This window comes from Ranitomeya imitator, chromosome 5 (assembly GCF_032444005.1).
Source record: "Ranitomeya imitator isolate aRanImi1 chromosome 5, aRanImi1.pri, whole genome shotgun sequence".
NCBI lineage: Eukaryota > Metazoa > Chordata > Amphibia > Anura > Dendrobatidae > Ranitomeya > Ranitomeya imitator.
In genome coordinates this window covers 466271158-466294832 of record NC_091286.1, presented here as the reverse complement: position 1 = coordinate 466294832, position 23675 = coordinate 466271158, and the positions used below count along the sequence as shown (strand labels likewise).

The 23675-nt window shown below is 41.1% G+C and overlaps 1 protein-coding gene across 1 annotated transcript in view; it reads left to right on the top strand.

Moving 5' to 3' along the window:
- NAALADL2 (N-acetylated alpha-linked acidic dipeptidase like 2) overlaps positions 1 to 23675 on the top strand; it is a 980368-nt gene that overhangs the window by 333428 nt on the left and 623265 nt on the right. The window contains exon 5 of the mRNA XM_069726727.1: positions 14319 to 14463. Coding sequence (XP_069582828.1) covers positions 14319 to 14463 — 145 coding nt within the window. The remainder of the gene's footprint in view (positions 1 to 14318; positions 14464 to 23675) is intronic.

Genomic DNA, 23675 nt, shown 5'->3' with positions numbered 1-23675 from the left:
CAGTGGAAAGGACAATGATGGGGTGATGGGGAGGAGGCAATGATGGAGGCGGTGGAATGGCTAATGATGGGGGTGGTGGGGAGGAGGAAATGATGGAGATCATGGAATGGGTAATGATGGAGTGCTGGGGAAAAGACAGTGATGATAGCGGTGGAAAGGACAATGATGTGGGTGGTGAGGGAGAAAGCAATGATGGTTGCAGTAGAAAGAACAATGATGGGGTGGTGGGGAGGAGGCAATGATGGAAGTGGTGAAGAGAGAAATCATGGGGGTGGGGGAGAGGGCAATAATGGGATGCAGGGGGAGGAAGACAATGAGGTGTGTGAGGGATTGGGATGGGAGGAAGGGGGATTTTTAATGGATTTAGGAACAGGGGAGGTGGAGGAAGATGTTATTATCGATTATTTTGTCTAACACAGTCCCTTAGTATAAAGTGTACTCACTTATTATGTAGAGCACAGTCCCTTAGTATATAGTGTACTCACTTATGTATGGCACAGTCCTTTAGTGTATAGTGCCCTCCCTTATTATATAGCTTCCTCTGCTATTATGTACGGTGCTGACTCTTACATTGTGTATTCTTGTTATTTTTGTTTTTCACAGTGCCCTCTTTTATTACAAAGTCCCCTCTCTTGTTAGATATAAAATGACTACTGGTGGAGGAGCTGGTGACCAGACAACCAGACCATCAGCTCCTCCTTTAGAAAAGAAGCTTTCCCACGCTCCATCAGCCATCATTACATTATACATCTAACAAGACAGGACGGTATGTATTAAAAAACAGGGCTCCAATATGTAAGGGATGACAATATTCATAATAAAGAAGACTATGTAATATACAGTATACATGCATACAAGTATGTGTGTGGCTATAAATATATACACCATGTCTCAAATTATTATGCAAATTGGATTTAAGTGTCATAAAGATTAAATTGTTTTGTTTTTCAAATAAACTCGTGGATGGTATTGTGTCTCAGGACTCAATCGATCACTGAAATCAATCTTAAACACATGATAATTAGTTTTCCAGGTGATTATAATTAAAGGAAAACTACTTAAAAATGACGTTCCACATTATTAAGCAGGTTTCAAGCAATAAGGGAAAGAAAAAGGATCTCTCTGCTGCTGAAAAGCATTAAATAGTGCAATGCCTTGGACAAGGTATGAAAACATCAGATATTTCACGAAAAATTGAGAGTGATCATAATACTGTGAAGAGATTTGTGACTGAAACAGAGCACAGACAGAGTTCATGCAGATAAAGGAATAATGAGGAAGGTTTCTGCCAGACAAATTCATTGGATTAAGAGAGCAGCGACCAAAATACCATTACAAAGCAGCAAACAGTCAGAGCAAAGAGGGAGACACAAAAGAGCAAATAGGGTCTTATCAAACGTTACACAAAGTTGCCCACCAAGAGAACTACCCACTAGAGTTGAGTGACTTTTACTTTTTTCGGATCGAGTCGGGTTTCGCGAAAAGTCAGGGGCCGACTGAAACATGACACCCAATGCAAGTCAATGGGGAATCAAAATCGGCAATGAGTGGAGGACAGGAAAACACCTACAGTGGACATTTTAATGCCAAAAGCATCAATTCTTATTACTTAAGCTTGTCAATCTTAATTTACTTTATAATAATAGTTAGGCATTGAAAACTGGGGTCAATTGGCTAAAGTTATGGGGGGGTAGGGCTGGCTCAAGATTTTCGTGGGCCCAGGAAACGCGGCATACGTCACGGCAGTGGAGCAGGGAGAGGTAAGTATTTCAACTTTGCAGGTGCTGTGATCCAGAGCAAGCAGGGGGGGCCCACTCGTTGGCACTGGCACAGGGCCCCTCATAGTACGGCGGTGTGTTTAACGGCGGGTGGCGCCTCCCACTGCCAGAGACACTTTTGCGTACTATGAGGGGCCCTGTGCCAGTGGCGTCACCAATGAGTATGCCCCCCACCTGATGAAGAAACCTGCACTTTCAGCTGCACCTTCCTCTTTGCCCCCATGAATTTTATGCAGCATTATATGGGGCTCCTGATTCACTATGGATATTCAAAAACACTTAACCTACTGATGTCTCAATTAATTTGACTTTTATTGGTATCTATTTTTAGCTTTGAAACCTACCAGTAGCTGCTGCATTTCCCACCCTAGGCCTATTCTCGAATCAATAAGTTTTCACAGCTTTTTGTGGCAAAATTAGGGGTCTCGGCTTATACTCTGGTCGGCTTATACTCAAGTATATACGATATAATATGTAGCTTTGTCACCTTAAAAGGAGGGTGGCCAAGACACATTTCCTGAACAGGGGCCCCAAGCTGTCTGTGTTCACCCCTGGCTTTGTATTCTTACCTTTGGTTGTTCTGCAAACAAATATTCACATTTATAAGACCACATTCTCATGATGAGTATTTAGACAATTTTTGATGTTGCTTATTTTTTGCACTTATTAGTTAAATTAGGTTATTTACATTTTATAATTTTCGCTTTTGATTACTTTTTTACATGTATTTTTATTCCCTCTTTGATGCTTCAATTTTCACTCTTTTTTTGTTATTTTTAAATAAAACTGCTTTGTTTTTTTAACTGTCCAGTGTTTGTCTTTGTCAGGACTTTATTAACATATACAGTACCACAATAACTTTTTACGCTCATGTAAATAACCTTCTGTTTTATTCATCATGGTGTATTTTTTGGAATTTAAGTTTGCAGCAAATTGCAAAAAGAGCAGTCTTCAACTGCCCTAAAAAGACACAAGTAAAATTCTTAGCTCTTTTAGCACTGTTCTTGTTTCAAATTCTTTAACCTTTTACAATCCAACATTATTTATTTTTTTTGTTTAGTTCGAATTTTGGAAGACGTCTCAGACTTTTTTTGTTGCATTTGTTGTGATTAGTACTGACGTTTGCACAGGTACTGTAACTCAGATTGTGCTCTTTTTGTTTTTTGGCTGGCCATGTGTTCTAAAAAATCATAAAAACTTGGATGGAGAAGGTTAGCCCACATCAATAATGTGTAATCAAAGTGACCTCTCCATATAAACAGATGGTAACACAGTAGCAATCAATAGTCCATTAAATATCACACTTTACTGACAGACATTTCATGTCTTTTTTTAAATAAAAAAGTGCAAAAAATTAGCGCTTTTGTACAGATGAGTGAATCAGTCAAACGTTGAATTTACCCATTCATGCAGATTTTTATTTGAAATTTGAATCAAAGAGAAGTTATTCTTTGCAAGTTTAATGTCTGTTATTATGCTCTGGAGTCTGGATTGAATCCAGAGCATAGTAAACAAAAGATATAAAAAATATTCTCACCACTAGAGATGAGCAAATTTGTTCAGGTCCCTGCTTATTCGGCAAGCTATAGCACTTACCGAATAAGCTACAGTGGGAACCAGGATACATGGAGCGCTTGCTGATCAGCTGATCAGGTGCTGCAGTTGCATGTGTCATGGCTGTGTGACTGCCACAGCACATGCATGGAGAGCCTGTATGTTGTGACTGTCACACAGCCAGGACACATGCAGTAGCGGAGCCAAATAGCTGATCAGCCGGAGTGCTCCATGTATCGTGGTTCCCATTGTAGCTTAATTGGTAAGCGCTATTGACTGCCGAATAAGCAGGGACAATAACAAATTCATTCATTTCTACTCACCACTAACCTATCCAGCCTTTCCTGCTGCTTCCTGCCTGCTATCTGCCTCTACTAGTCTTTGTCAAGTTGTCCGATGTGCTTGATTCAAGTACCAAGCACCTGACCAGTTTACTGCTCGCTTATCAATAGTGACAATCCATTTTGTATTCCTGTCCCATCAACTCTGTGTTGTGTGCGCACAAAGGGAAACAGAGCTATAGTGAAATTGCAGGTTTTACTACCCTTCAACCATGTGAGTTAGTGATGGAAACTAATACTACAACAGTCATTTATCAAATCCTTTACTAAAAAAAAACTGATTTTAGCAAAGAACTGAAGAGGATGATAATTATCTCAGCCCTTGAATATTTGTAATACACATTTGTTTCCCATCATGCATCATTATCGGAGATGTGTAGAAATTGGTGTTTGCTTCTAAACTTAGTTACACTGCAAAAGTGGCAAAGCTTTTTCTGACTACAGGAGCAGGCATAGCCACACCCCATCTTGACCATGTCTCACCCATGCTATGACTGTTATGGTGTAGCTAGGCAGGTTTGGCATGTAAATGCCAAATGTCAAAATATGTATGCACGACTTCCGAGTTGCTCAAAATTATCTCCACCTATCGACTAATTTTACTTCAGAATTCTGGCATAACACCATAATTAGTTGCTTCCTATGTTTTTGCTATTGATGCATTGAATTTAGGTAAAATATTATTATTTAAATTATCTAAATTATCTAAATAGAACCTAAAAAGGAAGTGCATTATTTTCCATTAAGACACGAGAGAGATGAGTGAATCTCTTTGAAGTGAATAGAATGAACCTCAAATTTTGCAAAAATTTAAATTAGATGTCTAGACTATCTTTCACAGTAGCAGTTATATACTATTCGGTGAAGTTCTAGTTTTGGCTCAGTGTCCCTCCTAGTTAGGGCACTCTTGCTCTACTTTAAATTTTTTTGTTGTTTTAATATTATTAATAAAACATTAGATTTTATTATGTGGATCTCTTCTTTCGGCATCCTAGCAGTGTTAGTCCGAATCTATGTGATTATTTGATATGAAGTGCCAGTTTTTTGCTTGTACTATTGGAAACCGTAATGTCTCAAAAGTTGTGTAGAATATTTATTTTTAAGGCTTTTTATTTAAAATAGAAATTGAAGGTTTATTACCAATAGATTAAATTATTCACTGTCCAATAATTTAAAATTACAATCTTTACTGAAAACATCTGAGTAAAAACATATAAATTAAAAATGAAGATACATTAACACAAAAGTACTACCTAATAAGGCTTTACACCCTCTTAAATAGACAAGTGCCTAGATGAAAACCCTAACCTAAATGGCTAAAATACCTATAAATGATATGAACCCACAAAATCTGCCCTGTGAAAAAGACAATCAAATGCACATGGTATAGCTTAGCAATATATAGCTTGGAGAAAATCCCCCAAGGTACTGATGAGATAAAGACAGTGTCCCAAAACAGGGCGTCTCTAAATGAAGCAAAAATATAAATAGTAGCAAGCTGTAATAGTATTTAGATAGACATATGAACATGTGTTCAGTAGTGAAGGCGCCTGAAACAGGGATTAAGCAGCAAATACCAAGATGTCCAAGAGGTCTGCGCCTCTAAGTACTGAAAAAATATATAAATAATAACACGCAAGGGTAAAGACAAAAGGTTCTAATATAGGTATAACGAGGGTGTTCGCGTGTAGCTTCTTCCTGGGGGGGCAGCATTTTTTAACGGTGCATCAGAAAAGTTTAAATACTTTGAAATTAACCATTAATAATCACATACCTGACACCGTGGCAGACCGTTTTAGTAGCTTGATAAATAGAGAAAGCTTTTGGATATTTAAGCTCGGCACGCTGGCCCCTGAAGGTTTGAACTTAACGATAGAGAAAGTAGCCAGATAAATATCCTTATTTTTCATGTTATTGGTCAGTGTGATTTTTTCATCCATGTTTATTCACTTTTTATTTTTTTTTGTTATTTTTTAAATTGTTTTTTAAAAGTTTTTTTTTACTGTTGTTTTTACTGTTTAATATTAGCCCATGGCCACATCATGTGACCACTTGCATTATATGTGACTGTTTCTTTCATTTCAATAAAACTTTTATTTAAACATTTTAAATTGGACAAAGCTTTACAATAATGAATTTGTTTTTTTTTTCCCTTGCCGGGAATAACAATTTAAATATGCGATTCAGAGTCAGCTTTTCCTTCTGCTTGTATGCGCACAGCTCAATTCCTGAGCCTGCTTCTTACACCTGCATGCAACATGTGACATACTTGTACAGCTGACATTCAGATAGCATTAAACACTTCTACATTAGAGATCTGAATGGGATGAGTCATATCATGTCTGATGCATACGTCGTCGACAGATATGGCGCACCAGTAGATGAGATGATCTAGTCATAATTCACCTATACAAAAGTGTGGCTTAATTTGTGAAGGTTTCTAGCACATATGCTTTACACACATTTAGCAAGCATTTTAGACACTTTTTCCAGCACATCCAACAAAGGGGTGTGGCTTAATGAAGATTTGTGTTGTCTAAGTTGGTCTATATTACACTAAAATATTGCCACAAAAATGGTTTTGAATGAGACAAACAAATGATGTTATGAAGTTAGACAACACTGTCAAAAGATACACCAAATATATCATGAACTTTGAGTCACTGTAAACAATATGTATCATCTAGTCGAATGGTAAACTGTCTAATTTCAATACACTATTTCAACAATTCTTCCTAAAATAACCTGTAATAAAATATAAGTCCTCAAAGATTCCCAATTCAACATTGTTACACATGGTGCCTTGAAAAAGTATTCATAGCGTATGAACTTTTAGACATTTTTCACGTTACACCCTCAAGCATACATGTATTTTAATGGGATTTTTTGTGACATACCAACCAAAGAAGCAAGTATTTGTGAAGTGTAAACAAACTGATGTATTGATATATGGTATTCCACAGCTGGCATATGGAAAAAGGTGCTCTGGTCAGATGAGACCAAAGCCAAACCTTTTGGACTTAATGCAAAATGCAATGTGCGGCATTAAAAATAACACTGCACATCACTCTGAAAACACTATCCCCACTGTCAAACATAATGGTGACAGCCAGGATCATGCTGTGGGGATTCTTTTCTTCAGCATGGATGGAAAAAGCTGATCAGAATTGCTAGGAATATGTATGGAGCTAACTATAAGGCAGTTCTGAAGGAAAACCTGTTAGAGGCTGCAAAAGATTTGGGACTAGGGCATAGGTTCACCTTCAATTTATACTTTTAAAGTGATTAGAAAACCATGCATCATTTCCTTTACAATTCATAAAAACTTTTGTCTTTGTGTTGGTATATCAATTAAAATCCACAAAATACATTTAAGTTTGTGGGTGTAGTGTTAAAATGTATGGATAAATTTCACGTGGTATGAATACTTTATTTGAGGCATTGTATGTGGAGCTCTATTGATCTTCCCTTTATGAATGAATGAATATAAAAAAGCAGTACATTTACATTCCCTAAACTAATACATAATGGCTTAATTTTTAAATTTGGTTATAACGGCAATCTACATAAATCACCACTTTAAATACACAAGCAAGTGTTACCGTTTCAATTATGTTACGAAATATAAATTAGCACATGCTTTGGTGTTCAGAAGAGAACACACATTTTACATTACATCTTAGCATTTGCTAGAATAAACTGTATCCACTGTGATGTAGCGATGTCCTTGCTGTGCACTGAATAGTGTCCCATATAAAGTTCAAATAAAGTCTTGTTTATTTCACAGCGTACTCACAAACCGGAAAAGTAAGCAAACAAGTCCTTCGGTATGTAGCCGGGAAAAATAACAGCAGTCCACAATCCGCTGCCGTGATCGTATTACACCCCCGTATACGCTGGGGTGTCAGGCTTTTCAGGCTCTGCCAGGCCCGTGTTGCTCCACACGGAAAGAGCTCCTCATAAGCCTCCTGCTAGGTCTGACTCCCAGACCAACACTGACACACCCAAACTCTCTTGCAGGGTTTTTTTTTCTATCCTCCAGATTCTATGGCCATGGGCCACTATAAGATCTGGGCTGGAGGAAACGGACCGGCCCCACTACCTTCCTGCAGTCCGTTTCAAAAATAAAAGCCCATACCAGGTTTTCCTGAATAATTTCTGGGTCAAATAACTTGAACCAGTTCACACTCACTTTTATTCTTCCCTGTGTCTCACAGGCAAACCTGCTGTGAGCACAGGGCACTCCAGCGGATCTAATATGCTTCTAAGCACATCCTGGGGGATACATAGCGACCCTCGCATATGACACCGGTCACTGCCTTACATACCCCCCCTCTGTTCAGACTTGTGGGGTTGAACATTTGTCAGCATACATGGTGCCCGTGACAGGGCATCCGCATTTCCCTGTGATTTCCCAGCCCGATGTTCCACAGAGAAGCTGAAGTTTTGTAGGGACAAGAACAATCTGGTGACACGGGCATTCCTCTCTTTTGCATTTCTCATCCAGACAAGGGGTGAATGGTCCGTTACCAACTGAAACTGACGCCCGAGCAAATAGTAGCGTAGGGACTACAAGGCCCATTTAATCGCCAAGCACTCCTTCTCCACTACGCTATAATTTTTCTCTGCCGGGGTCAGTTTCCTGCTTAAATAGGTGACTGGATGCTCATCCCCGTTCACCTCTTGAGATAGCACCGCTCCTACGCCTTCCTCTGAGGCATCGGTTTGCACAATAAAGGTTTTCTTGAAGTCAGGGCTGATGAGGACCGGCTGTCCACACAACGCCGACTTCAGAGACTGGAAAGCTTCCTCTGCTTGAGGATTCCACTTGACCATCACCGTTTTCTTCCCTTTTAACAGGTCCATTAGGGAAGCCGATTTACCAGCAAAATTGGGTATAAATCGACAGTAATACCCAATGATGCCAAGGAATGCCCTCACTTGTTTGGAACTTAAGGGCTTGGGCCAGTTTTGAATGCCCTCAATTTTGTTCACTTGAGGTTTGATAACCCCCCGGCCGATCACGTATCCTAAGTACCGGGCTTCTGTGAGACCTATCGTGCATTTCTTTGGGTTTGCTGTTAACCCTGCAGCTCTAAGAGACTCTAGCACTGCTTGTACCTGGGACAGATGGGTATCCCAGTCGGTACTAAAGATGACTATGTCATCCAAATAGGCCGATGCGTAATCTCTATGTGGTGCTAACACAATGTCCATCAGCCTCTGGAATGTGGCCGGAGCCCCATGTAACCCAAAAGGTAAGACAACGTATTGATAGAGACCCTCTGGGGTTATAAAAGCAGTCTTTTCTTTCGCTGACTCTGTTAAGGGAACCTGCCAGTAACCTTTCGTGAGATCCAGCGTGGTGAAGTACTGGGCCTTCCCCAGTCTCTCAATTAGCTCGTCCACCCGTGGCATGGGATACAGGTCAAATTTTGACACTTCATTTAACTTCCTAAAGTCATTACAGAAGCGTAATGACCCATCAGATTTTGGTATTAGTACAATGGGGCTAGCCCACTCACTTCGGGACTCCTCAATGACTCCCAACTGAAGCATTTGCTTTACCTCGGCCGCGATGGCTTGCCTTCGGGCTTCTGGCATTCGGTACGGTTTCATCCGCACCTTTACCCGGGGCTCAGTGACAATGTCATGCTGAATCACTGAGGTTCGCCCTGGCAGCTCTGAGAATACATCCATATTCTGCTGTACCAAAGCTCGAGCCTCCCGACGCTGCTGTTTTGTGAGGGCATCATTGAACTTTACCTCACACCTGGCTGTATCCTTGGCCAGGGCCAGAGGGACCTCCGATTGTATGACCGTAGTTGCATCTGTGACCAAACATTCTCGGTCCTTCCAGGCCTTTAGCAGGTTTACATGGTACAACTGCTCGGGTTTTCTTTTCCCGGGTTGGTACACTTTGTAATTCACTTCCCCCACCTTCCTCCGTATCTCATAAGGCCCTTGCCACTTGAGCATGAGTTTACTCTCTGGGGTGGGTACTAGTACCAACACCCGGTCTCCTTCTTTAAAGGTCCTGACCGTGGCCCTTTTATTATAGGTACGGCTCTGAGCGGCCTTGGCATCCAACAGATGCTCCTTTACTATGGGTTGCACAACTGCAATCCGATCCTGCATACTTGCCACATACTCGATAACACTCTTATGTGGAGTGGGATCCTGTTCCCATGTCTCTTTGGCTACATCCAGCAGCCCCCTCGGGTGCCTGCCATACAATAGCTCAAATGGGGAGAACCCCGTGGACGCCTGCGGTACCTCGTGTATGGCGAACATTAAATATGGCAATAACATATCCCAATCCTTCCCATCCTTGGCGACCACCTTTTTGAGCATGGCCTTGAGGGTCTTATTAAACCTCTCGACCAACCCATCGGTTTGTGGATGGTACACTGACATACGCAACTGTTTAATTTGGAGCAATTTACATAGCTCACTAGTTACTTTAGACATAAAAGGGGTTCCCTGATCTGTAAGGATCTCCTTGGGAAGCCCAAGGCGACAAAACATGGCAAACAGTTCACGGGCTATTAGTTTAGCCGAAGTGTGCCGGAGCGGTATCGCCTCTGGATACCGGGTGGTGTAGTCTACGACTACTAATATGTGCTGATGGCCCTGGGCGGATTTTACTATTGGTCCCACCAGATCCATCGCTATCCACTCAAAGGGTACTTCTATGATGGGCAGAGGCACTAACGGACTCTGGTAGTTCGTGGTGGGTGAGGTTAGTTGACACTCAGGACATGTGTCGCAGTACTTTGTAACCTCAGCATAGACGCCAGGCCAAAAGAACCTCTGTAATATGCACTCTAACGTCTTTTTGGCCCCAAGTGCCCCCCCAACATGTGAGTGTGAGCCATGTCGAGCACCGCCCGACGATAGGGTTGGGGCACTACTAGTTGTTCCACCACCTCATCCTGGATTTTATCAACCCTGTACAGTAACTCCTGGTTGACCATCATCCGGGGAAACTCCTTTTCTGCACCAGGTTGTTGTGCCACCCCATTCACCTCGATTACTCTTTCCCTTGCCCGGGTCAGAGTGGGATCCTGGAGCTGGGCAGTCCTAAACTTACCAGGTGACACCTCCAGCTCATGAATTGGTGGATTCTCTTCCACTTCTCCTGCCAATACCTCTAGGGGAAACCTATCGGGATTACACACTGTCCCTATCGTGGCGACCCCTATGGCAGGTGTCCCTGACTCTGGATCTTCGGGTTCTGCACCCGGAATGTTTTTTACCCTGAGAGGGTTAACTCTGGTCTCCAAGAGGGACCAGAACAACGGCAAGTCTCTACCCATCACAGTCCCATACGGAAGAGTCTTTACCACTCCCACCACATGTTTTATCTCTCCACATGGGGTGGAGAACGTGACCTCCGCAGTCGGGTACTCTCGGAGGTCCCCATGTATGCACACTACCCCCACCTTTCGTCCATTAGGACTGTCCCCAGCAACTAAGGACCCGTGTACCAGGGTCACCAAGCTCCCGAGTCCAAGAGAGCATCCGTCTGGTACCCGTTAACGAGCACTCTGCACAGCTGAGGTTCGGTACCGGCAGGGTCTGTAGTGGCAATGCAGACTGGCTGGGCATACATAGACATGCGGCGGGTATACCCGCAGTCCATGGGTTCTGTTGTTAGGGGGCAATTAGCAACCACATGTCCAGGTTCTTGGCACCGCCAACACGTAATGACTGTGGCACGAGGTAACCTTGGAGCCAGTTTAGGGGACACAGGTCTGTGGTCACTCTCTTTCCGAGACAACCTCTCAGCACGGACTCGGTCCGGTCTTGTCCCAGTGGAGCGCCGTGGACTTTTCTCAGACTCCTGAGTTGGCGGAGCCTTACGTGACAGCCGAAGCAGAGCAGTGTCCCGTATAAAGTCCTGGGTGGCCTTATATCGCTCTATCAGACCTACAACCTGGTCTAGGGTACCCGGGTCCCCTTGACCCACCCAACGCTGTATGGCTGCTGGCAGAGCCCTTACCAGTCGGTCGACCACCACCCTCTCCACAATCTGACTTGTGGTTAAAGTCTCAGGTTGGAGCCACCGTTTCACAAGCTGTAGTAAGTCAAAAATCTGAGACCGGGCAGGCTGGGCTTCCACAAAAGTCCAAGAAAACACCCGTTGAGCTCTCACATAAGTATTAACCCCCAGTCGGGCAAGGATCTCACCTTTTAGCTTGGAATAGTCCTGGGCATCCTCCCGACTGAGGTCAAAGTAGGCCTTTAGCGCATCACCCCTCAAGAACGGAGCCACAACTTCAGCCCACTGTGCTGCTGGCAGATTCTCCCGCTCTGCCGTGCGCTCATAGACGGTGAGGAAAGCTTCCACGTCATCTTCCGGACTCAATTTCCTCAAAGCGGAGCGGACCTTGTCTCGGGCATCGCGACGTTCCGGGGTCGGTGCTGGAGGTGCCTCACTTAGGGCTGTAATTTGCTGCAGCAACAGGTTATTCGTTTGTTGCTGTTGTTGCTGTGTGAGGACTAGCTGCCTCAGGATCTCCTCCATTTTGTCTGTAGGCCTGAATTGTAATGTAGCAGGCTTAATAACAGACATGCAAATGGTGTTGGGGTATGCCTTAATTCACACTGCTCCGCATTCTCCAACCATATGTGATGTAGCGATGTCCTTGCTGTGCAGTGAATAGGCAGTGACCCATATAAAGTTCAAATAAAGTCTTGTTTATTTCACAGCGTACTCACAAACCGGAAAAGTAAGCAAACAAGTCCTTCGGTATGTAGCCGGGAAAAATAACAGCAGTCCACAATCCGCTGCCGTGAGCGTATTACACCCCCGTATACGCTGGGGTGTCAGGCTTTTCAGGCTCTGCCAGGCCCGTGTTTCTCCACACGGAAAGAGCTCCTCATAAGCCTCCTGCTAGGTCTTACTCCCAGACCAACACTGACACACCCAAACTCTCTTGCAGGGTTTTTTTTTCTATCCTCCAGATTCTATGGCCATGGGCCACTATAAGATCTGGGCTGGAGGAAACGGACCGGCCCCACTACCTTCCTGCAGTCCGTTTAAAAAATAAAAGCCCATACCAGGTTTTCCTGAATAATTTCTGGGTCAAATAACTTGAACCAGTTCACACTCACTTTTATTCTTCCCTGCGTCTCATAGGCAAACCTGCTGTGAGCACAGGGCACTCCAGCGGATCTAATATGCTTCTAAGCACATCCTGGGGGATACATAGCGACCCTCGCATATGACACAGGTCACTGCCTTACACCACAGAAAAACATGAAACCTGTCATCTGGAAATCACATAAATAATACTAATTTTCTTTTTAATGGTCAGTTACCTGAACTGACTGTTAAGAAAATAACATTTTGCTATTGTATATATCACATGTTGCCTCATAAGAAACACGCAATGTAAATACATGTGTCCACAATAATATTTGGTATACGTTCATGTGTCAACCTATATTTTTAAATGAGGACTTAGTGTATATATTATTATGTGTCATGGTATTTAACATACCTAAGGCATAAAAATTTATGATGTCATAAAATATTAATCATGCGTCCATTAAATATTAAAGTTTGCTGGCCAGTGAACATTTATCATTTTAAAGCCACCAGATATCTTAAGTGCTAATTGCTCTTACACTCATAAAGATATTTTAATTGAAATTTTTATGCTTTAGGTATATTTTAAAAATGGTCCACACTTTCCCCTAATTTTATATGTCATAATAGCACAATAATTAGAGAAGTTCTTTGATACTCGACAAAATGCTAAAACCTGCAAAAGTATTTTGCATTTAAAATAAATATTATCTATTGATTTACATGTTTTGCCAAGACCACCTTTTTATTAATTGTATATGTAGTAGTTTATTTCTCGCCATATCAGTCTTCCTTCTGCAGCCAGTGAAGTAGGATAATATTATTGTGCGCTCACATTTCTGAGATGTTTTAAGACAGAATTCCAATTTATGATTTTGCTTCTTCAGGAAAAAGTCCATAAATGTCCAGTAGATGTTGGTTCCTCCCATGGAACCTCATCTATCTAGATGATTGGGCCCTATCGCACACTGACAGCCTACATGTATAGCTTTTGCGATTTATTTCTTTGGATGTGTAGAAGCTTTGAAATATAACTGAGTTTGCTTAGCATGGACATTAAAAATGTGCGAACCAGGTAAAATTCAAATTTGTCTAGTTGAATTGATATTTTCAGGACATTCAATTCACAGAGAAGATATCCTCTGTGACTTTAATTTCCCTTATTATGCTTTGAGGTCTCTCTAAAACACCAGAGCATATTAAACATAAGATGTAGGAAATAAAACAAATCCTTATATTTCCTTTACTGCCTACTTTTCTGGCACCTCCGCTCCTCACTGTCACTTGTCTAGTCCCAATCTCATGTTTTGATTGCTGGAGAACACACTGAATTCCTTAGCTTCTTCAAGCTAGGTAAGGACTTCTGGCTCTCATGAGACCCAATATGGTTTTGTGCACATAAACGAGAGTTCATAATGTTATGATGTCATTGTATGAGCTGTGACCTAGTTTTGTGCATCCCAGGCTACACATTGTGTTACCGTGTAAAACATATTTTGTAGATTTTAGGACATTTAATTAATTTTGTGTGTTTGCTTTTCATCCTAGCTTTCATTGTTGGAAGAAACTGGATTTGGAGGTGTGCTTATTTACATTGATCCATGTGATGTTCCTGACATGCAAAGTGATAAAGCATTTATGCTTTCTTTAAAAAGTGGAGGATTTCCATTCACGTCTGATTCTTCTATGTATAGTAAGTTATGGATATAGCACTGTTTTTACATTTGAATAACCAAATTATGAAAAACCGAACTCCAACATGAAGACTTTTTTCATCTAATATTTTTACTCATCCCCTTCTGCCAATAGTAACCAATCCAAGCTTAGTTTATAATTTTAAAAACTAGTCTAAGAAATTCAATACATCTTCTCTGTTCCTTTGTGCAACAATGTGTTAGGACTGGCGGAATGCACCAAATATTAATAAGAGGCGATATAAGGTGCGTTCGCAGTCCGGGGTCCACCGTGCAGAGAAGACACCTGCTGCTCGGTAATGGCAGACTATATGGCAGTATTAAGAGAAGACACACATGGTTTAGCTTCACCCAGTATGAAGGAAGCAAACCCTGTTGCATCACAGGGCCATGATACCGCACAGAGAGCGCAAGCAAGAAGTCACAGAACTCTGCCCCAAGACTCAGGGTAAGAGTCCCTCGAGACCTCTTGCGCTCGACACTGCTACAGTGATGTCAGGAGTAAACTAAACTTAAAATAGATTTAGCGCACTGGGTGCGCGCAGTGCCACTCTGGAGATTACCACTAACCGCCCTAGCTAAGGACAGGTAAGTGCACTGGTTGCGCACGGTGCCGCACTGGCTAACGCTGCTGTTAGACGCTATAGATTGTGGCTGGTGCTGGATGGCACTAACTGGCGCTAGACAGCTCCAACATTCACAAGCATTCATCAACACTAGGGATGGGAATGATTCGGAGCTTTCACCAAAACAGGCATACATCCACACACACACAATAACTGATATATACTAGCACATGGCCGTGCGGTCACGCGAACCTTTTATAGCTGTAGCTCTCCAGGACCTTCCTAGTGATCCAATAGGAGCATCTACAGGACCTGAGCATGTGACCCCCAACCTCCAATGAGAGGTTACCCGTGGGCATGCTCAGTAGGGGAAAAGCAGGACATAGTCCCTGGAACGTCTGCTCGCCACTGATCAGTGCTGGCTACAAGGACTGAGCCTGGAAAGGCAGCAGTAACCAAGCACACAGTATCAGGTTGAGCCAGACGCTGGGATCAATGTCTGTGCTGAGCAGGTTCTGCTGTGGCTGGAGGAGAATGAGAGACCACAGTGGACATGGTTCATGATTCCCCCTGTGCAGCGGTGGGAACTCGACACCTAACACAATGCTATTTTTTTCTTATTTATGGATAAATTGGGCCCATAGTGTCTCTAAGCCTTCCCCATCTTTAAAAATCATTGAGACAGAACAGCAAGGACAACAGTTTATTAAGCCAAACAGAAAATGCATTACAAAAGAAAGGAAAGGTATCATTGCTTCCTATGTTTTCCACATTCTCTTTGCAGCCACTTTTTTTTCCTTCTTTTTGAAGCTCAAAAATTTCACCTTTACGTTTAGCGTCATACTAACAAAGTCAACTCTTAACATTTCTTACCTTTATACAGTATATTGTAGCACTGTGAGCAAAAGAGCATAAAGAACCCTATTTTCACTAATATTTGTCATTACTCATTTCTGAATTTTAGAGCCATATACGGTATTATTTCATGTTTGGTTTGTTGCAGACAGTCTAAGCTAAGTTTAACCCCTTAACTTATGACTTACTATGACTGCCATAAATCATCTCCCTGACATTGATGCAGGCTCGCAGCTATCATTGGCCTGTAATAGCTGCAGGTGTAGGGGAGCAGTGCAGCAGTCAATCTGTAACAGGAGCATTAACAGAGTGCTGGCAGGGAAGCATGTTATTCTATTCCTCAACGGTGCTCTCGTGACATGATCACAGGATGCCTATATGCTAAAGACCCCTGTGCGTCTCATCACGATACTCCTGGGAGATCCAGCCTGTGATTGATGTTTACAGGAGATTGTGACTTCTACTATAACTTTGCTATATATAGCATTGCAGGTCCACTTTCTCTTAGGGGACTAATAAATATAGTGAAAAGTTAAAAAAAAATGTTTTTGAAAAACATTCAAATCACCTCCCATTTATACCTTTAAAAATCAAGAAATAGAAAAACAAAGCACACATATTTAATAATTCTGCACCACCACATTATGGGTGTCAGGTCAGAGCATTCCTACATGAACAGTTTCCTGGAAAAAGAATTGGTTGTCGTGGCCAGTTTAATGGCCACCAAGGTCTCCCGATCTGACCCCCTTAGACTTTCATCTTTCAGGTCATCTGAGGGCAATTGTCTATGCTGTGAAGATGCTAGATGTGCAGCATCTGAAACAATGGATATTGGAAGCCTGTGCTAGCATTTCTTCTGTGGTGTTGCTATCCATGTGTCAATAGTGGTAGAAGAGGATTGCAGTGACAATCCAAAACAATGGGCAGCACTTTGAACACATTTTAGAAGTGATCATTAGGGTTGAGCGACCTTTGCTTTTATAGGATCGGGTCGGGTTTCACGAAACCCGACTTTTTCAAAAGTCGGGTGGAGTGAAATCGGCCGATCCTATAAAAAAGTCGGGGTCGGACGAAACTCGAAACCCAATGCAGTGCATTGGGTTTCCATGGTTCCCAGGGTCTGAAGGAGCGGAAACTCTCCTTCAGGCCCTGCGATCCATATTTTAGTGTAAAATAAAGAATTAAAATAAAAAATATCGCAATACTTACCCTCTGACGCGCCCTGGTACTAACCGGCAGCCTTTCTTCCTTAGAAACAGCCTTCCAAGACCTTGCAGTGACGTCGTGGCTTGTGATTGGTCGCGCGGTGGTCACATGGGCGGCCGCGCGACCAATCACAAGCCGCGACGTCACCGCGACGTCACCGAAGGTCCTTCCTAAGAATCAGCGCTTCCAGGACCTTCGGTGACGTCGCGGTGACGTCGCGGCTTGTGATTGGTCGCGCGGCCGCCCATGTGACCGCCGCGCGACCAATCACAAGACGCGACGTCACCGCAAGGTCTTGGAAGGCTGTTTCTAAGGAAGAAAGGCTGCCGGTTAGTACCAGGGCGCGTCAGAGGGTAAGTATTGCGATATTTTTTATTTTAATTCTTTATTTTACACTTAAATCTGAATTCCGATACCAATTCCCGATATCTTAAACATATCGGGAATCGGTATTGGAATTCCGATTCCAGATTCAAAAGATCGCCGACTTCATGGCCGACCCTACACAGGGGTCGGGTCGGGTTTCATGAAACCCGACCTTGCCAAAAGTCGGCGACTTTTGAAAAATTTCGACCCGTTTCGCTCAACCCTAGTGATCATAAACTTGTAAATAACTCATGAAAGAATAAAGTTATGTTAAAACCAAGCACAAGATTGAGAATTTCACAAGAAAAAACAATAAGCTTCATGTGTCACATGACCCTCTTCTCATTGAAAAAAATAAAGTTGGATCCAAAATGGCTAACTTCAAAATGGCTGCCATGGTCACCACCTATCTTGAAAAGTTTCCCCCCTCCCATGTACTAGTGTGCCACAAACAGGAAGTTGATATCATCAACCATTCCCATTTTATTTAGGTGTATCCATATAAATGGCCCACCCTGTATAAAATAAATGAATCTGATTGGTAAATGGCATAATGAGAAAAAATAAATAAAACACCAGACCTGCAGACTGTAGTCCCTGCAACAGAAAAAAAAAATCTAGCAGGCAATAAAAACATTATATCTACCAAAAAAATTACATAAATTATAATATTATAATATCTCTCCTCTGTACCAGTCTGTCACGGAAACTTGTTTACTGTAAATGATTTATGTAATTCTGTATGTAACCCCTTTCTCATGTACAGCACCATGGAATTAACGGAATTCCATGGAATTAATGGTGCTATATAAATGAATAATAATAATAATAATATTAGCTTGAGGTGCAAAAAACGAGTACTCACATAGCCCCGATCTTCAAAAAAATTAGAATGGTACAGTTCTTTGTTTAAGAAAACTCAGAATTTTTTTTTTTTACGACTTAAATAATGCAAAAACTATACATTTTTAGTATTTGCCTAGTTGTACTGACCTGTAGAATTTTATTTCCAGGGCAGTTTTACTGGTAAATAGTGTTGAGCATTCCGATACCGCAAGTATCGGGTATCGGCCGATACTTGCGGTATCGGAATTCCGATACCGAGATCCGATACTTTTGTGGTATCGGGTATCGGTATCGGATCCATAGGGAAGTGTAAAATAAAGAATTAAAATAAAAAATATTGATATGCTCACCTCTCCGGCGGCCCCTGGACATCACGCTGGTAACTGGCCGGCTTCTTTGTTTAAAATGAGCGCCTTTAGGACCTGCAAATGATGTCGCGGGTTCTGATTGGTCGCGTGCCGCCCATGTGACCGCGACACGACCAATCAGAAGCCGCGACGTCATTCTCATTCACTAAACTCCTAATTCTAGGAATTAAGGACCTGCGAATGACGTCGCGGCTTCTGATTGGTCGCGTGGCGGTCACATGGGCGGCACGTGACCAATCCGAACCCGCGACGTCATTCGCAGGTCCTAAAGGCGCTCATTTTAAACAAAGAAGCCTGCCTGCCGGTTACCAGCGTGAAGTCCAGGGGCCGCCGGAGAGGTGAATATATCAATATTTTTTTATTTTAATTCTTTATTTTACACCTTAATATGGATCCCAGGGCCTGAAGGAGAGTTTCCTCTCCTTCAGACCCTGGGAACCATAGAGGATACCTTCCGATACTTGGTGTCCCATTGACTTGTATTGGTATCGGATATCGGTATCGGCGATATCCGATATTTTTCGGGTATCGGCCGACACTATCCGATACTTTCAAGTATCGGACGATATCGCTCAACACTACTGGTAAATTAACGCTGTAACAAAAAAAATAAAGGATTGCACTTTTTCTGCCACTTTGCCCTACTTTGAATTTTTTTCCTGTTTCCAGTACATCATATGATAAAATGAATATTCTCTGTAAAAATAACAACTTGTCCACAAAAACCAAGCCCTCACATGGCTATATTAACAGAAAAAAAATTATGGCTCTTGAAATAGGGTAGGGGGAGGCAAGAAAGAAAACAGAATAAAGGGTTAAAATGTTGGGGCATATTAGTCTGCAATAATATTTTGAAACATAATTGCAGAGTAAGCAGCTCCATGAGATTGTGCAGCTGCAGGAGCATGAATCCGGTTGTTAGATCTAGCTGGACTCCTCTTTTTCTGCTCACTGTATACACTTTAGTAAACCATATACAGTTCATTATACAGTCTAAGAAGCAATAAGAGCATGTGATCACTGAGACCCGAAAGGTAGCAACATTTGCTGGGCCCTAATAGACCCAATTCATCTTTGCTGTGTCATAAATAGGTTGATTTTGCCCTGTAACTGGGGCTAATATGGCAGCTCTGATTCAAAGGAAAATTAGAAAAAAAAAGAAATTAAATGTTGAATGCCCAAAGGTCTTTTATGACCTTAAAGGTGAACCATGAGTGAAATGAACGAATGAATGAAAGTAGGAAAAAAAAGAAAAGAAAAAAACACTCCCAGTTTGCAGTAATGTTGCTAACTCCACACCAGACTAATAAAAAAAGAAATAAACCAAATTATTTTAAATAACAGAGAACAAAATTTAAAATAAATTTTGCAGGTTATAAAAAGCAAACAAAATAAATGTTTTTTCGTTTTTTCTCCTCAAATGCACAAGTAACATAAAAATAAGCTCTCCACAAAATGCAAAAAAATCATGAGATGCAAAAAATGATTTGAATATCCAAATGAGAACATTTTAGAGCTCTTAAAACTGCATATTAAAAAAAAGTGCCTGACAGGAATAGGGCAACAACATGACCCAATGTTCAACGTTCACCATCAATGTTATATTGGGTTTGAAAACAAAACAATTTGTGGAAGGGTAAGATATACACATATATTTATATATATTTTAATTTATTACTAGAAGTCTGAGCATACAAGCCAAAAACTGAAAATAAAGATGTAAAACCCAGCGGTTGCAGACATAAGTAAAAATATAAGTCTATTTTTAGATTTTCGAAGCAGCTGTAACAACCGATAAACAATCCCGAAAATTGAGCCTTAATGTCATGGACCTCAGCTGTGGTTTCAGAATGAAAGATGGTACAGTGACTAATTCCAGTAGACTACCGCATGCAGATAACATTTTCATCTATGTTTATTGTAATGCTTACATAAAAATTGAATATCCTATAGTTTTGGGATTTTTCTGATGTCATTTAAAATGTGGCTACGTGTTTAGCTGCACATTTGCTAAAAGAAAATATCACATTTTGTGGTTATTGCTAAAGACAAAGATGAGGCTATTTCTGAAATATCAATTTGCCAATATCGAACATCACATTGAGACTTGCTTTGTTTAAAAATGACAAAATCTGTATGTGCTGTAAAGCCTGGTGAGGCACAAGAATCAGCCATCATGTCTAGAGGAAACTCAAGGATAGAGGAAACTTGAAGCCATTTTCTGGCTGTCAGACAAGGTTGTTAGAAATTCGCAGCATGAAGTACCTTGACAGCTCAGTGGGAAAATAATTGTACATTTTCTCAATATCTTACTATATTTGACCTGATGTTCTGTAAAGTGCCCTGGGAGCTTCTAAAGTAAATCGAGCACTTTAGCTGTGGCCTGCTCATTTTTAACTTGTGTGCCAAATATATTACCTTTTACCAGTTCATCATTAAGATGTTGTTTTAGCTGAAGCATTTGATTTTCCACATTTTGTTTAAAGTTAAGTTGACTAAATATTTGAACATTTCTTTTAGTTCATTGATCAGTTATATTATCTCAGTGCCAATAAAGTATCAACGCATTTCAGATCTTCTCTGTCAAAGTATTTTGGACATATTCATTTTTTTTGTTAAACAAAACTTATTAGACCTAGTCTGAATAACATGAACTCTTTAAACCATAAAATCATCAAATAAAAACATCCCCTTCTAAATATTTATCAGAGTTCTTTATTATGAAATTGAGCAATTCTTTCTCACTCTTATTTGAAGAACAGCTTGTTAGTAGAGATGAATGAATATATGTGAGTGCATTGACACATTGAGTCAGGATTTTGAAGCATTTTGCTCAAAATCACAACACACGTTGTGACATCTTGGTGTGGCTTTGTATGTGCTCACGCAGAACCCCCTGAGCCTCATCTGAGCCAGAAGTCTCTGCTTAGTGTGAGAGACCCGAGGATGTGAGTGCGAGCAGTGAAAATCAGAAGATGTGATTAGGACTATATGAATGATGGTGATAAGCAGTTGGGCTAAAGAAGGGAGTATAAGGATTTTTTTTATTTTTTACTTCTTGGGTTTATTATGCTCTGGGGTCTGAAGAGACCTTAGAGCATAATAAAGGATATTACATTTGCTGATAACTTATCCACGTATCAAATTTTCTAAGAATTTTTATGTGAATCACTCATCTCTATTTGTTGCGTCCTTATAGGCTTCAAAGAAAGACTGTAACTAAATCACTCAGAAAATTACGTTAGTTGCCCTCAGTCATAAGATGGAGATTTGTTTTTGCATTTTTATTATTTGCTTACTTAATAAAATACAGTGCAGTAATACTTTTTCAACTGCAGCTTTATTGACAGACGTTTTGATCTTTAAATGAGTTTTCTGCTATACTGCAAAATTTGTGTTGCTCTTAATAAGTAGAGATGAAGGGATCGATTCACAAAGGAATGGCTTTGAGTTGAATTTCCTCAAATTCGTAGCTTCCCGCAAATCTTACCACATTTTGATTTGGGAGTGTAACGGGGTCTACTGTGCTGGAGTACCTCTTTCAGCACCCCCCGTGTTTCAGGAGGTCCACTCTGCTTTTACTAGATTCTGAATGAAGGACGCTGGCTGGAATTCCTTGATTACATGAGAGCATATAAAAGCTGACTGCTTCTCCACGTATTTCCAGTCTAAGAACACCCTTTATTTACAGCACACAGAATATATAACACAGATACACAGGGCAGGCCAATAGGAAAACAGCAGGCCAGATATACATTACAATAGCCGTAGGGGGCCGGAGCCTGCCGATATTTACTGTGGGAATTACAAAGGTGGGGGGAGATCAGAAAGAGAATATCTTGTCCAGGGGCACAGCCTGTGGACTGATGCATTTCACATGGAAACTATTATACATACACATACTGCATAACATTCTTGGTGCTGGGGGGTTCTGTAACAGCGAGAATCACTAAAAATATGCCTGGTGCCTTTTCACATACTATTGAAAACTTTGAGAGCAGTCTAATTATGCCATGGCCAAGTGGGCTTCCTCATCACATCACCTGGTCTAGTGAAACCAATCAGGGGGAACTATTAATGGACTATAACATACAAGTGCCTACGCAGATGCACAATTTTAGATTTTTACAGAACAGAGATAGTAGGAGAGAATGCATAATTCATTCCATATTAGGATACAAAAAGGTCTATTATGATTGTTACACACGTGGTCAAAATTTTTGGTACCCCTCATTTAACCCCTTCATGACCCAGCCTATTTTGACCTTAAAGACCTTGCCGTTTTTTGCAATTCTGACCAGTGTCCATTTATGAGGTAATAACTCAGGAACGCTTCAACGGATCCTAGCGGTTCTGAGATTGTTTTTTCGTGACATATTTGGCTTCATGTTAGTGGTAAATTTAGGTCAATAAATTATGCGTTTATTTGTGATAAAAACGGAAATTTGGCGAAAATTTTGAAAATTTCGCAATTTTCACATTTTGAATTTTTATTCTGTTAAACCAGAGAGATATGTGACACAAAATAGTTAATAAATAACATTTCCCACATGTTTACTTTACATCAGCACAATTTTGGAAACAAAATTTTTTTTGTTAGGAAGTTATAAGGGTTAAAATTTGACCAGCGATTTCTCATTTTTACAACGAAATTTACAAAACCATTTTTTTTAGGGACCACCTCACATTTGAAGTCAGTTTGAGGGGTCTATATGGCTGAAAATACCCAAAAGTGACACCATTCTAAAAACTGCAACCCTCAAGGTACTCAAAACCACATTCAAGAAGTTTATTAACCCTTCAGGTGCTTCACAGCAGCAGAATCAACATGGAAGGAAAAAATGAACATTTAACTTTTTAGTCACAAAAATTATCTTTTAGCAAAAATTTTTTTATTTTCCCAATGGTAAAAAGAGAAACTGAACCACGAACGTTGTTGTCCAATTTGTCCTGAGTACGCTGATACCTCATATGTGGGGGTAAACCACTGTTTGGGCACACGGC